The 16551-nt window shown below is 39.3% G+C and overlaps 1 protein-coding gene across 7 annotated transcripts in view; it reads right to left on the minus strand.

Moving 5' to 3' along the window:
• Positions 1-433: 433 nt before the first annotated feature.
• plce1 (phospholipase C, epsilon 1) overlaps positions 434-16551 on the minus strand; it is a 100935-nt gene continuing 84817 nt past the window's right edge. For 5 of the 7 annotated variants that reach the window (XM_084740522.1, XM_084740519.1, XM_084740517.1 and 2 more), the window contains 13 exons: positions 14505-14623; positions 13816-13933; positions 11854-11991; positions 10755-11045; positions 9126-9289; positions 7317-7578; positions 6681-6799; positions 5652-5780; positions 5360-5557; positions 4190-4387; positions 3101-3313; positions 2266-2380; positions 434-1469 (listed from right to left, as the gene is read on the minus strand). In XM_084740522.1, coding sequence (XP_084596648.1) covers positions 1267-1469; positions 2266-2380; positions 3101-3313; positions 4190-4387; positions 5360-5557; positions 5652-5780; positions 6681-6799; positions 7317-7578; positions 9126-9289; positions 10755-11045; positions 11854-11991; positions 13816-13933; positions 14505-14623 — 2267 coding nt within the window. In that variant the 3' untranslated portion in view covers positions 434-1266. Of the gene's footprint in view, positions 1470-2168; positions 2381-3100; positions 3314-4189; positions 4388-5359; positions 5558-5651; positions 5781-6680; positions 6800-7316; positions 7579-9125; positions 9290-10754; positions 11046-11853; positions 11992-13815; positions 13934-14504; positions 14624-16551 lie in introns of all 7 variants that reach the window. The other 2 variants (XM_084740521.1, XM_084740520.1) reach the window with 1 other exon arrangement.

The following is a 16551-nucleotide window of genomic DNA, read 5'->3' on the forward strand; positions in this document are numbered from 1 at the left end:
CAACCTCCTCTTCAAATATTTTTTGTTAAGCCCGGAAATGTGGGAAAACCACTTAATACATAACATTGTTGAAACCTGGAATCACATCTCATATGGTCATGTTTGTTTATTTTTGTTTATTTTTGATTTTTTTTTATATGGTCACTTCTTCTCTTTAACAAACAAGAGTTTTACAGCTCTAGTTACAGGTAGCATTCCAAGATACTTGTTGAAATAATAATTAGTGGACAATGTTGACAGAACTAAAATGCTTTTGAGAAACGAGCCACAGATCATCCTCAGAGACACAGCTATAAAATTACCAAAAGTTACAGGCAGTGTTGCAACACTTTAAGGCAACATAGAAGGGCAACTTAATTAACAATCTTGCACAGCTATGCCGCCTTAAAATGCTGTACATGTATTGTCACCTTTAGGGCAGAGACAGTAGTGTCTAGAAAATCCTAACAGGTCATCTCACTTTGTCGCCTCTTTCAAAATGTGCCCTTACAGTACTGTGAAACCGGAACAGTAAGAAAAGAACCAAACAAGCCAGCTTGTCAGCCTCCTTCATTAACAATGCCCTCAGCCAAAAGATAAAGCCCCAGACCTGAGAAAGAGAGAAGAATACTGTCCCATACTCTCCCGCATCTCTCCTTCCATTTATTCCAAACAGATCTCCCTCTGTCTGCTGTGTGACGCCAGGAAAAGGGGGACTAGTTTAGAAACTTTGAACCAAATACATGATACTACAAATACATGATATAGCAGAACCGTATTTTTGTTGTCTTCAAATCCACTCTTAGAAGAGTTGTGGCTCATTAAACTCAACCCAGATGCCAATTTCCTCCTTATCCTGAGGTGTAATTTTTGGGAGATAAAGTGGCACAAAAAGCTTTTGAATGTGACCTTTTTTTTTTAGACAAATTCCTCTTATATTTGGTAAGAGAATATGCTTCTTTGTGTCCCTGATCACATACATAATGGCTTCAACAACAGCAGCTGCCCCCGGTACTCTGGACTCCCTGTGAAGCCACACCACAGCCAATAAACCCACAAGACCATCACAGCTCGAAAGTGACGTTCTGTCCATCATTCAGCCAAACAAAGCAGCTGAACGTCCGTCACCTTAACCCATTAATGGGGCTCGGACTGAATCCTGTCCTCCACTCGCTCAACTAACACCAGACAGGATATCCCAGAATTCCACACTGTGTAGGACTCTCGACTAAACACCAGAATCCTCCAAGTTTAGAAGTCATCCCAAAGTCTTCTTTCTCGGCGGATTCATTTGTGGATCTTCCAGTTCCTGAGGAGGTGAAGCTTCCAGGCTGCAGGGGTCAGAGAGGATGTGGGCAGGTGGACAGGTTGGGGTTGCCCCCTAAGGAAGGAGGAGGAGGAAGAGGAGGAGGAGGCCTGCAGGAACCTTCCTGCCCCCACCCTGCCCTCTGCCACCCATGCCTTCAGACCTGCAGCTGCAGACAGATACCCTGCAGAGGATCACAGATCAGGGCTTTAAAGGAGGCACCAAACTGAGGCATAAAAATACAACATTTAGTAACACCATGATGAACTGTTGCCACACTGCAAAGAGAGACCATCTGTTAAATATAAAACAGATGAAGTGTTGCTGGAAATGAAGTGTTAGATTATGTGAGGTGGAGATAATGTAAACGATTCATGGCTCCAAGGTACAGTGCTACAAACACAAGTCATACCAGGATGCACACTAATGAGGAGTCAGCTCCCTCTCTACACACTGTTTCTCCATATTATCCATCTGTCTATCTTTACTATGTGTTGTGCTAAACTGACCGGATTCATCTGCAGTTTTTTTTTTTTTTTAACCTAATTCAGACCCTGACATGGAAAAAATGACTTTGAGCATCATTTTTTTCTGCTTGTGAGAAGAAAAGGGAAAGATTCATGCACTACCAGCACTTCAATAAAATCCCAAAATTCAATCCCAATCCTACTTAATTGTACTTTTCCACATTGTACTTACATCTCAAACACGTCACGGTCCAAATCAATTCTATACATAACCTGCTTGCACAATTAGTATTAAGAAATGCAACACACAATACATGTATTTAGCTATTCAAAAAAAAAAAAAACTTGAACAGTGTGGCATCTGAAGTGTTTCTGTTTCTGTTGTGATGTTAGGTGTTAGAGACAACATACGGTACCTCTGTTGCCTTTCCATGCACAGACAGCAGGCAGAGTGTGAGCCTCACTCCTGGAGCTCTGTCAGAGCCACACAGCATGCAGCTCTATCATCCTTACTCTGGGCAGGACCATCCACGCCGCTTCCGCCAGTCGTCATGCTGCGGCTGCGGCTGGTCAGCTTCTTCAGCTCGCTGGCGAAGGAAATTACTTTCTTTTTGTCTTCCCGCACCACCTGGAAGCAGAGACAGGTTCATGTTACTGAAATACATAAATAGGCAGAAATATGCCTTTATTTTCTGAGAAAGCTACATGACGACTACATGTGCATTTTTCATCCATCATGTGCACTCTTGCATCTTTTTTAACTAAAGAATTAAAATGGTTCAGTGTTTTCTCCTAAACTTTTCTTCACCCCTACTGTCTTAATGATTAAAAAAAAAAAAAAACTGAACACGACTTCAAAAATCATTAAACCTTTATTCAACGAGGCAGCTCATTGAAACATTCTTATTATTAAAACAAAAAGCCTTGAATGTAAAAGGATGGTTCTTAAATAAAATGAATACAGACAGACATACAACAAATAAAAATATATAATAAACAAGATAAGTGGAAAAAACTTACCACTGCAACAAAGCACACAAAAAGCTACAAACAAGAGAAGCAGCGACAGATACAAAGCACATACAGGTGTTAAAAGATAATGGCGAGCACACAAAACATGAATTAATTGAGATGTGATTGAACAGAAGGTTAAAGAAAGAGTTCTTGCAAGGACACACTTGTTAGACAATGTCTAACGAGACATGACAAAGTCCAAGTCTTACAAAATTAACAAATACAAAAACATGCATAAAGGAGTGACATAAAGCACATGAATATGAAATAAAAACATGGAAAATAAAAACTTAACACTCTAGCATTGAAAATCTGTTAGCATGTTTAGAGCTACCTGCTCTTTGAGTTTTAGAATGAACTTTCCGGCGCCCCGCCAGCGGCTCTGTGCTTGATAGACGCACTCGTGATCCAACAGCACCCGCTGCAGTGGTTTGGCGGTGGAGGACTTCTTCGAGCCGGCGTCCTTAGTCACTTCCTCCATCAGGACGTAGTCACATGGGTTAGGGTTTGATAGGATACTGTAGGAATACTTGGCCTTTGACAAAGTCTGGCCAAGACAGAGAGTGTGTGAGAAAGAAAGGAAGCCACTTTAAGCTTGGTATACATGTCTTGCAAAGTCCTGTTGTTTTTTACACTAGACAAAAAAAACACTAACATCTGGCCTACAGTGGGAAGAGATACAATCTGCATTAATTCTCAGATCAAATAACTCTGTAGTAGTCATGGGTATTTATTGGGTCCAACGTCCGTCCTAAGCGATGCCTGAACGGAGATGGATGGAATTTGTGGCTGAGATGACAAACAGCCACAAAAGTTACCAACAGAGGCGACAAGACTTCAAGCGTCACAATGGAAAAGAAGCAAAAATGAGCGTGTACACTTGGGTGTCATGTTTCCATCACTGGCCACCTCAGCCCCTGGCTACTGCAAAGTCATGTTTCTCCAAATCCACGATTCCATTTGACTTTTTGATTTTGAGGTTGCAATTCAATTCGAACACATACTTTTTAGCACTGATGGCTATCCCATTGTTGATTTGTAAAAAATCAGCAGCTCATTGGTTTTATGCTCTGACAACTGTCATTTACATTTTTAAATTCTTCTTAAGAAAGATAGTCTATATGGTTTTAAGTGTGATACAACAGCTGGTAAGCTATTTTGTGTTGTTTATTCAACTGTTTTTGTCTGTGGATACATGCCAGACTCTGCAAGTAGACAGGGGTAGGGAATCGCCCATTCTGCACTTGATTTTTATTACTGAAACTGACAGCTCTTTATGATTGATTTTGGATTGAAGACTGAAGCTGTGACACTCCTACTGCAAAGTCTTTTGACCTCAGAGTGTGTGCTGATTGTACAAAAGCCAAATGTTGGGTTTTTTTGTCCAGTGTCATAGGGGCTTTACAGTCTTGACCCTCCTCACCTGCTGTATGATGTCCTGGGCAGTGCTGTAGCGCGGCGCCTTGATCACAGTGTGTGGCTGTTCTGGTGAAACTTCATGGACCTGGACGAAGAACATATCTTCCTCTACTCCTCCTCCTCCCCCTCCTCCTCCTCCTTCCCTGCTTCCCACAGTGACCTCCTCCTCTCCCTCCAGCACGGTGTTCTTCTCATTTAAGTTCTACAAGAATACAATCATACAGTAACCAGTGTACATTTCATTCATTAATCATTTTCATTATAGTTTTTCACTAGAAGAACATGTCTTTTAAACTGTACAGAAATGTCAACTTTTCGGAGAAATAGAACAGAAATATGGAAGGATAAAATTCACATTTGATGTTGAGGAAACAAGTCTCTTTGTAAGCCGTGTTGGATGACAATCACCAGTAAAAAAAAAATCACAACAGCTGAGTGATATGTGCAGATAAACATTATTTTATTAGCTAAGACGAGCTGGTGTGTTTTTGCTAAACTTAAAATACAAAACAAGCTAAAAAGAAAATACTGCTGTACTGATAAGGACCCAGAGTTGCTAATTTTGGATCATAAATTAAAAGATCAGTTGACGTGTTAAAGGTAAGTATAAACTTTCACTGTCCTCAAATTGAAACAAATATGTAACAAAAAAGAAGAATGCACATTTTCCATTGTATGTAATGAGTTTGGAAATTCTAGAGACACATTTAAATAACATTACACTACACTACACTTTAGACAGATTTTATTTGACTAAATCTACAATCAATTACGTCGACTAAAATTGTATGATATTTAGTTGAAAGTAAAACTAGACAAAAACTACAACAATTCAGATGACTAAAATCTGACTAAAACCAAATGGTATTTTAGTCAAAAGACTTGAAATAAGATGATGCAAATAAATGTGTTTAGAGCACAAATGCTGCCCCTCCTTTAGCAGAGTGCCTTCACACAAGACAACCATTAGGGGGAGCCATAGTCTACATGATGATCACATAAGAAAGTGTGTACCAAAGCTTTAGTCACAGGGTTAACAGGAGATCAGCTTAAACTCAGTTTAAACATATAAATTTATATATAATAGCTTTCCTTTTTAATTATCAGCTCTTTATAGCTGATCAAATTAACTCAGAGGTCAGGTTAAATGTAGGTGTTGGTGCTCTTTCTGTACCTCCTCTCTGGTTTTAAGGCAGATCCTCCCCACATATCCCTCCTCAGTGTTCCAGCTGGAGACCAGTCTGACCACCTCCTCTTCGGGCGGCAGAGGGCGATGCTGAGCGCAGCGCTTCACCTCACTGCGCTCCTTCAACAGGGGAACCTTCTCCTCACACAGGAAGTACTCTGATGGGTTTCCTGCAGATGCTACAACCTGTGGAGGAGGTGAGAAGAGAGACCTTATATGAAAAATGACAAAACTCCAAGTGGCGAAAAATCTCCCAAATCTTTATTTCTAAAGTACTAACCGTGTCCAGCAGCTGTTTGACAGTCGTCTGTTCTGTGACACAGAACACAGTGAAGGGCTCGGGACCAGGAGCTCCGTACACTGTCACCCTGTGCTGCTGCAACGCATGTTTCTCCTCTGAAGTGAACAGCTGTGTAGAGAGCATGAGAGACGTGACATTTCTGACTGAGTAAACATACTTAGTTTTCCACCACTGCAATTTTTGCATTACCACCAACTAAATTTAAAGTATTACAAAAGCTGAAGCCTTTAAGTAGGTTTACAAGTTACTAAAGTATACGAAAGTGAGAGAAACAACCACTATAAAAGCTCATTATACATCTGATAAGACTCTAGATATCAAAGGACAATGAGAACTGGAGCTGAATACAATACTGGCTAAAGATGCCTGGGAAAACATATGTTGTACTTGTCACAGTGGGGTTGGAAGCCAGCTATGGAAAGAATTTGACTTGAAAGTTAAAATGAGGTCTTTTGAGATCCCACTGACAATTTGTGTCTTTAAGGAAAAAACTGTAATATATTTGGTGTAATATATCATAAAAATGACCATGATATGTAATTTGAGGTTTAGGACACATGGTCTAATAGTCTAAATACTGACTTCTCTGACAACACTACAGCCATGATGTCCTCCTTTAAAATTTCTATTCAGGGCTGGACTGACAATTTTTGTTTGCTTTAATTAGAGGTCAAATTAATGTAAAATGAGTCTGTTTATGAGTCAGATGAAATCATTAATATTTTTTTACAAGGAGGAGATGTTTACAATGGTTAAACTGTGCAATATCTAAATGGAAACAAGTTATTGACTACCTTAAAAGCATATTATGCAACATTTTTAATCATTACTTATAACCCACTAAAAGTGTATGGTGGGTGTATGGTGGCCTGTATTTCCTTGTTGGAAATGTATAGTATATATAATATAATATGGTGCGTTCATGAACAGCTCGGACAAGTCCTACTGACTCTACTTTTAACTAGGTACTTCATTATTGGCATATAATTTAAAGATTTTTTGTCTTACCAGTGAAGAGGGAATAGCACCCCCTGTGGGACCTTCCTCTATTCTGCGGCTGTAGATAAACAAGCTTGACACCTCAAGAGGTTCATTATGTTGCGTCCTCAGCTGGACATGTCTGTAACCTGAAACACACACAATTACAAAATACATTTTGAGTTCACATAAAATTGATAAAATCCTTAAACCAAACCAACCTACACTGAGTTACACTGAGTTAACATGACACACATGGCAAGGCCTAGGCCTCTGTTGGTATGCAGAGTAACTCAAATTAATTAAACAAAACACAATCCTGTTCATTTTCTATTATCTATTTAGACATTTTCATAGACATTTTCTGGTGTTCTTTTGCTTTTTTGCACTCCTAGGCACAGCTTAGATCCATTACATCTGTTCTGTGTGAGACTTTCCATTCCTAAAACACTAGAGTTTTCCAGGAAAGCGTGTTAGGACCTCTCTTTTTCTGCTGTATGTAAATTATTTGCAATCAGATCACTTGCTGGTGACTATTCTTACCCCCTTCTATCAAGGGCCACAATAGATATAAGCATACAAGCTTTTTCGTGCTATCCTTGACAATTTTGGAAAATTGTACAAGGAAATTTTTATTGTCAAACAAAATCAATCAATCAGTCCTACCTGGCTTAAGGGCCTTCAGGGGCAGAGTCCTCTGAGCTGTCGTTTGGGAACTGTTGTTCTCCACGACGGCGAAGCGCAGGAAGCACATGTCTTCAAAGTGCACAGTGAACTGAAAGTGCTCGCTCCACATGGGGTTGAGGGTGTTGCGGTGGATGGGTTTGGTGCGGAAGTGGCAGTTGTCGACTGGCATGCCCAGAACGTCCACCTCGAGGCAGGGGCTGCCGGCGCTGTTTCCAGGGCAGACGTTCTGACCAGAGACAATCTGAGAGAAGAAGACAGGAAAGATGTGATTATTCATGAGAAACAATGAACGCACCATGTGTAATCAGTACTCTCTTCTAAAAATCTACTTTAAATTAATTTTACTCTAAATTAATCTTATTTTCAGTTCACCGAAAAGATGACATGGGCTGGAGGAACAACAGATGGTGAAGTCACTCTGACCTGCCAACAAAGACTCTATTTCATCTCTCTCACACACACACACACTAACACACAGGTTTTATGAGTATGAGATCATCCCTTTGTTTATACTGCTGGTTTTAACAGATCAGTGTTCATGTTGCCTCTGAGAGCATTGGAGCAGATAAACTGAACACTGAATAAACAATTTAATTAAAGGCAGCATCATAATTAATATGCTTTTTGTTTCCTTCCTAACATCAGTTCAAGTTGTTATTTATTTATAATATTTGGGTTGTTAAAGACTTTTATGACAGCTACAAACTCAAACTTCATGTCAACAAATGCAAATGTACATTGCTGTTTTTTTCACAGTTTCACTAAAAAGTAATGTTGTCTGAAAATGTCATTTTTAACTTCAATACAATACCTGTAAAATTATGTTACATCATTGAGGGCAGATTCTAAAAAGACTACAACATTATGGCAAGGCAAGAAAACCCAGATAATAGAGTATCAATATTGGGGAAAATTATTAAAAGTATTTCAGATATTCAAAATTGATATTTAAGGCAGTTAAAAGTCTGCTTTTGAGAGCTTCGCATGTCTTTTCAGTGAGGATACAAAGAAAATCTAAAGTTTACAAACACATAGCTACATATGGACCTTTGCAACTAGATTTGGTGCAGTAATTTCTACACCAACACTGCAATGAGTGACAAAAAGTGATAAAAAGCATAGAGGGAACAATAAATATAGTCAGTGGAGACAAAGTGTGGACATATTCCAATGTAGAGATTTTATGAGGTCTTGTTCTCATTGACTGTTTTATGGAATTAACTGGGTGGTCTTCATGACTGTCAAATAATGAAAGCATGTGCAGGCCTCTTCACAATAAAACTGTCCAAACACACCTTAATAGACCTAATATGAGGACTTGAGGAGGAGTGTGTGGAGTGTCCAGTCTTAATGTCCGTGCAGGTATGCTAATATAGGATAGAGAAGATAGAAGCCTTGAGACTTCAGAAACTGCACCACCACCCAAGAGAGGGTATACATATTATAATAATAATATAAAATATTCAGAGACACATTTTAAAAAATCTGCATTTGCAATTTAGTTTTTGTCAAAAATAGGGCAATAATTTTTTTTTACTGGCAGCTTTTGACAAACAAAAGTATTTGCAATTCAAAAACTTTGCACATGTGAGCAGCTCTGTCCTTTTAAATTGAATACGCAGCAATCTTGAAATTGAAACAGACAGTGTGGCTGGAGTAAGTAGGAAAATATACAAACAGGCAGGAAGCTAAAGGCATGTGGAGAAAGGTGCAGAGGACAAACGAGTAAGGATGAAGCAGTCCTCCTGACTGATCTTTCATTCTGCTCCATATGTCATGTTAACTCACAGTGAGGGAATAGACAGCGGGGCTCATTTTCTCCACATCCCTCTCCATCGGACAGAACTGCTGATAGAGCGGACAGCCTCGGTCCCACAGCACCGCCGGCTTCAGGACGTAGCCACAGCCGCCGTTGGCCTCAAACAAAGCTGCATTCAACTGCATGGGCAGGTCTGGGAAGGAAAGAAAGATTGAGGTATTGATTGATTCTTGTATTAAGAAGAATCAATGTGGAGTATAAAAATAGCTGCAACCAAAAGCCTTAACTCTAACACAGTGTTAAACGTTAATGTTTTTTTTCCACCCCTATACTAATTGCTTTATTTATTAGTGGTTATAAAGTAACAACAAAAACTAAAGTTAATTGTTATGTTTAATCTAGGGCTGCAACATCTATAAAATTTCAGAAAATAATGAAAAACATCCATCCCAGTTACTCAAAGTCCAATCTTTAAATGTTGAGTTTTGGCAGTCCAAAAACACACATATTCAGTTTAATATGATGATAAAAAGAGAAGCCATTTTGAAAAATGACTTAAACCACCAATTGATGATGAAAATAGTTAATAGTTAAATTATTTTTTATCACTTGTCTGGAAAGGCCAGTGAGTGGCTAGAATGACCAGCCCAAAATGGCATTTTACTTGCCCCAGGCAGGTGGGCAAACCTTAATGTTGAGCCCTGCAAGTTAAGTATATTATTGAAAGGGGACAAACATCATTGCACAGTACTGACTGCACTGATTTCTCCTGTTTGACCCGTTTAAGTTTTGAGTGTCCTGTAAACACAACCTGCATATCTGAGTGCACGTAACTGGGTGATAATGTTTTGTAAACTTTGATTCCAAATGGAAAAAATGATTTGGAAAGCAAAGACAGAGAAAACATGCAGGGGGAGTGAACAAAAGGAGAAAAGAAACTGAAGGGAGTTGCTAAAGCATAAAAAGTATATAAGAGAGAGGGAAGATAGATGTTTTCATGTAATATATATAGAAAGATAATTAGAGAGAATAACTTTATCTATCTGAGTGAAGACAGCAAACAGACAACAAAGAAATGGAGAGATAGCGACAAATGATAAACATGTAAAAAAACAAACAAACAAATGAAGCCAGAGTGAGAAAGACATAAAGAATAACAGAAAGATAGATAGGGAGACAGAAAGAAAGCGGATTAAGAGGAAACTGAGAGAAAAGGAGAGAAAACAAGCAGTGAAGCGCATCACTGCACTCTTTAAAAGAACATGATAAGAGATAATTTTATCTGTCACTTTTCAAAGATATAACACTCATCATGTAGTCTCCCTAACTTAATGTGAAATTTCTTGTTTTGTTCTTCTGTGGAAAATGGGCTGCATTGGCTCACTTTTATTTAGAGCCTTTCAGCCAATTTCAAGGCTTTGCAAAGTTGTAAAAAGCGAACATTATCATGCAAAAGTGGCCTCAGTCATTTTTTATTGCATTACAAAGAAGGAGGAGAGCAGAGTAAAATAGAATATACTCTTCAGTAATCTCTCCTGTCTCTTCCTCTCACTTAAAATAAAAATAAAACCTTAGTAATAATGTTTGTTTGGGACTGACACAAACTTCCAAATTCATAGAAAGTGATGTTCCTGTGCATTTTCCCATGCCATCCTCACCATCAGTCTGGTAGTTTAGTGCCACCAGCTGAATGCCGTTCAGCCAGAACAGCAGAGGGTTCGGGTTGGTCGAGTCGATTCTGGTGGCTGCTGGGTAAGTCCTGAGCAGCTGGCACACTGTGTGCTGGATCAGCTTCTGGGAGTAACGCCGGCACAGGCGCTTGGCGGCGTTCTCGTTGACGGAGGAGATGTGGTAGCACTTGGGTGTGCGGATGATGGCGCTGAGCGAGGTGGGGGGGTTGAGGAGGGGAGACGTCTGCTGCTCCTCCCAGCTCAGACGTTCAGCACCACCTAGAAAGAGGAGAGAGAGAGACAAGGCAACAGTTTTGAATTTTCAATTAGTTTCATTTCAATTTTGTCCTTTTTATCTCATTTTAGCTTAGTCTCACTTTTCTTAGTATGTTTGCTAGTTTCAGTTTAGTTTTAGTTTTTCTCAAAGGGTATTGTTTGTATTTAGTTCCAGTTTGATCATTTTTTTCTATTGCTAATTTTCATTTTACTTTGAGTTTTAGTTTACAATAATAATCCTGCAGAGAGATAGAGAGACATAAAAGAACCTGAAAACCTGTCTTTGAATGATATGGTCCTCCATGAAAACAACATTTCCTGCCATGGTTAGAACAGCTCTGAAAACCACTCAGGATTTAGCAACGTTTTAATTAAAATCTGACGGCAGTTTTTGGGAGTTAGACCCATCTGAGGATGTTTTTTGTCCAAACTTTAATGTTCATTATAACTTATTAAGTCCTGAACCTTAGTAATTAGGAGTAATTAATAAGTAATTAACAACTGATCAGTCATGTGAGTTTAATGTTCCCTATGTCTTTCCATCCATCTTTTTTAATGTGATACTTCAAAATGCGCATAAAAATATGTTGACGGAAACAGAGCTGATGTTTAAGCGGGGGTCCTGTGTCGGCTTTCTTTTGCTGTTTACACATACATCAAATACAGGTCTACCCACAGCCTCAGTCGCGTTTACATTTTTCTACATACCTCTGAAACACACATAAAATTGGACCAAAAATAGAAATTACAATATATCTTCCTTTCCCACATTCACTCATAAAAACAATTAGCACCCCTGGGCCTGGCGTACCTTTCCCAGGGGTGCGGCTCTGGGTCGTGACCTCCCCTGTTGCGCTGGAGCGAGCAGGAGCTGTGCCAAATATGGACTTCCTGCTCTTTCCCCGGTCCTTCCCTCTGCCAGAGCCAGCTGGAGACAGCGTGGACAGGCCTGTTTTCCCACACACAGCGAGAGGCAGACAGAGGAAAGTGGTCAATAATGAAACACAGACAGACTGGAGACACCACACTCATGACATCAGGATCTGACTCAATTTGTTTCTCAAAATCCAGAAATCATTTTCACTAAATGCTGTCACTTTATATCATAATGAGGAAGTTGGTCCCAGACATCACTCCAAGTGCATTTGTTTTAATGAGCAGAGGGAGATTTAGAGCTAACGGCAATTATTTTAAAGCTACTATTAGGAGCTTTTAACTGGTTATGAAAACTGTCTCAATTTAATACTGTCGTCTCTATACCACCTACATAATCTGGGTAAAACAAATTAATTTAAAGTCATTACAGCAATGATTTATTAATACTAAATGCTGCTCGTAGCTAGGGATGGGTATAGTTTGGATTTTGATGATTATGATTCTGTTAAACGATTTCACTTCTTAATGATTCCTGATTCTGATTCTTTGAGTGTCCTCCTGTATTCTTCACTGCAGATTTATGTGGAAAAAACTAGACAATTTGTGCTATTCACCTGCCAGTCAAGCAACTTAGCAAGAATGCAGCAGATTAACTAGCAATAAAGCTAGATTCACAATCTATTAAAACAAATGTATTAGGAGACGAGAAGAAATGCATGCATTCAACTCGCATGTCTATAGGTGCAAGACAGATATGCAGGTTGATATATATGCTTGGTGTTTGGAGTAGCAAGCGTGGGTGAAATTTGTGTAGGAATCGAACAGGAGGATTAAAATCTTAATAATTCCTTAGTAATTCCTTGGAATCGATTCTCATTGCCAAACCCTGCATGTAACCCATTTAAATATGGTTAATCTTGAGCCATTTCTTTTTTGGTGTCAAATTACCATCTCCTTTCCAAAAAATATTTTGAGATTAGAAATGGTCACGTATGTCCTGAATGGTGAGTTTTCCAAGTTGCAGACAAGTTTTTTTAGAAGTAGCATATCCATTTGCAACCACTTGAGACGGCAGTAACCAGTCTACTGTCTGTCTAAAATGGGCCACTTGTCTCGTCTTCTCTTTCTCAGATCTCAGATCCCTGGAAACAGTAAACAAATAAAATACCAAGTGGAAACACAGGAAGGTTTATAAGGGCAAATGTCATGCAAAAAAAAGAGGACACAAGCAAAGAAAGGACACGTGAGGGAGGAAAGAAGAGATAAGAGGTTGATATTTAAGGGACAAAAAGAAATACTGGAGATAAATGAAGCTCGATCCCAATAAAGAGGAAAGTGGAGAATTTTTATAAGGGTACAGAAAGCAACATTAAGCAGGGAGCATGTTCTCATTTTAACCATTTAAAAGAAAGATGGGGACCTGGAATACTAACTATACTCCATGACAACCTAAAAACATTTCCCTGATGCACAATATATCATAAATGTGCTGTTGCTTTGCTGCTCTGGGACTGACAGCTCCATGAAGTAACCCTATCTTTCCCATGGGGGAGACACGGATTCATCATCGTAGTGGGTGTCCTGTGTGGGAGAGGAATTGAGTGTAACACTGGGATATTAAATGTCTTGCAATGAAAAAAAAATTAAAACATGGGGAAAGGTTTGACCTTTTAAATATGTAACATGGGAGTGGATTAGAGTGGGACAAGACAGAAAAAAGGAGATAATGATGGCATGTCTGTAATAAAAGAAGAGAGGGTTGACAGAAAGATCACTTTGGGCAGGGTGGAGAATCCACGTACGAGAGAAGGACAAGAAATGTATGTTAAAAAATATGTAAGAAGTGAAGAAAGAGACAGAACATTGTGTGACAAAGAAACTGAAATATATTCTCTACCGGGGAATTTCACAGCCTGGCAGTAGATGATGAGGTCGGACAGCTCCTGGGCAATCTGTCGACTTTCCTTCTTGTTCTGAGGAAGGTAAAACTCCTCGCCCAGCTCCATGTCAAACACCTACATGTGCCGGTAGGGACAGGACAAGGAAAACATGGTTTCATATGATTTCAAGAGACAGTGATGTGCTGCTGGAGCAGGGGTTGAACTCCACAGATACACAGGCAGAAGTAGAAGGGGTACATACTTGACCTCCATGCCAGACTGTTGTAAAAGTTTTAATGCTTTTACATCAATAGCAAATTCAATTTGCAATTGGAACATTAATTTTCTTTTTTAACCTGTTGACTTCAACATATTTGTGTGTCTTGGATTAATCCAGAAGCAAAATAGAAGAAAATAAAACCAAAATAAATGATTTACAAGCACTGACTTGAATCCTAAACATCCACTGCCATCAAGTAGCTATTAAAGGGATATTTTGGATTTTTTGAAGTGTAGTTGTATGAGGTGCTTATCGTTGGTCGGTATATGTAGAATATTTTCACAGCCTCACCACGCCATCAGACAAGTGAAAATATGACCAGAAACCACTGTTATATAAGCTAGATATCACTTGAGGATAAAGATAAAGCAGTGAAAATATTCTAAATATAGTGTTCACTTAAACTTTATTACTGTAGTTCCTTACCTTTCCCTTGCTCTGCGTAGCGCTATCAGACTTCTTCATCGTCTTTGGTCTTTCATCAACAGGTTGCTCTTCTTTGTCTGCAGAGCTCTTCCCCTCTGGCTTGTCATCCAAGATGTTATCTATGTAGAAAATACAGTGAATTACATTATAGCAGCTCCCAGGTGTTCACAGGTAGCAGAATGGGACTGACAGAGCACACATCATCAGCGAGTGTTTTGTGGGTGTCAAAAACTATGATTTTGAAGCAAATACAAACTCCAAAAAGTAAGGACTTAAGGACATATTCCTTAACTAATGTAATTTTTGTCCATCATCTCCAATATGAAATTTCTTAAAGTATAGCAGCAAAGCAGACAACCTTAAATGCAGGACGCAAAAAATGACATGACGAAGATCCAGTCTGGATTTAAAGGACCAGTGTGTAGGATTTAATGGCATCTAGTGGTGATTATACACTAATAAAAGCATACATATGGATAGCATGTTCCTTTTTTACCATATTCTGCCAAAAAAAATCCCAGTAAATCGCAAGATTTACTGGGAACACTGGAACTTTAAAATGTATTTTCTAAATAAAAACTGTACATTGGAGTTGATGTGACAGTTGCTCTTGATATACTGGTATGTTAAATCACCTTGGGGAACATGTACCAGAAGAGGTAAATTTAGCATCTGGGAACCGCACTTCTTGCAAAAACAAATTGTGACTTTGTATTTAAAAAGAGGAATTGTTTTTTCCCTGTTACTTTAATCAAATCAGAGCGTTAAGTGGCCACTGAAGCTTTAAGATAATTCTGCATTAGCTTCAGCATTCAACCATGGTGTGTGGTGCTATTAGTTAGTTAAAGGACTACAGGTGGGAACAATTACAGAATAATTATAAAGGGGAAAAAGAAGTTATCTGTATACCTAAACACTTGCAGATCCCATGAGCATATTCCCAAGCCAAACACCCACAAAGGCCGCTCTTCATTGATATTCAAAGCAATGCCTATTAACTGTAAACAGGAGCAACAGTAGGGAGTTCTTCCCTTTGCCCCTGTTCCTCCTACGCATTCATTATCGCAGCCAAAAATGCAGACAGAGACATATCAGCTTGAAAATGCAGAAGCTTTTTATCACAGAAAACCTTCCTGACATTAGGAATCTCTTCATTTGAAAAGGGTTTGGCACCAGAGTTGACCCTGAATGTCATCCTGTAGTACACAGGAGCCAAAGAAGTGAGCTGGACCAGACTCTGACTGGAGCGAGCTACCGTTAAACAGGAGATGGTGGCAGCATAGCACTCAAGTTTGTGTATTTACTGGGGCATGCAGGGTGAAATGGAGAAAGTCAAGGGTGGAGATTGGTTTATTTAGACTTGCTAGATGCCTGATTTCTATGAAAAGTGGATAATCATGTCAAAAAAGAAATACTCTACGAGGTTTAGATAAGAAAAGTGGTTTTTCAAAGGTCCATGACCGGTAAGTTCTTCCGACAGGGACAAGCAGAGGGCAGGGATGAGGAGGGAGCAGTGCTGAGACTGGGACTGGGAGCGGGACAGGGTAGTTTCCCCTGGTCTGTTGTTTAGTGTCGGGGCAGCGTAGGGCCTGAGAAACCAGATGGCTTTGTTTTGTTTCCCTGATGAGCCTGCCCAGCCACTGGCGAGGTCACAGACAAATACAGTTTGAGGAGGGAGGAGGAAGGGAGGTGATGTGTTTGTGGGAGAGAGAGAAATCATCCCGACAGCACTTTATTGTTAAAACGCTGCTGAAAATTACTAAAACTTTAATTTTGATGTCATTCATAATTACATGTCTTTCAAGGACAGTCATTCTAAAGCTAGATAATATGGTCCCATCCTGACGTGACTCTAATTCCTCTTGAAGGTTTTTAAACAGCATTGCAGATAGATGGTAAAACATCTAAATCATACTGTATCAAACAAGTAGGCAAAACACAAAGACAAACACAACACAAGCACATTAACTATTTGAAAAAACAACACACCCTGGGTACTCTAAACACTGCATTTAGAGTGACAGAATTTGATTTAGAATAAAAGCAA

Source organism: Lutjanus erythropterus, chromosome 17 (assembly GCF_056507025.1).
Source record: "Lutjanus erythropterus isolate fLutEry1 chromosome 17, fLutEry1.hap2, whole genome shotgun sequence".
Taxonomy (NCBI): domain Eukaryota; kingdom Metazoa; phylum Chordata; class Actinopteri; order Lutjaniformes; family Lutjanidae; genus Lutjanus; species Lutjanus erythropterus.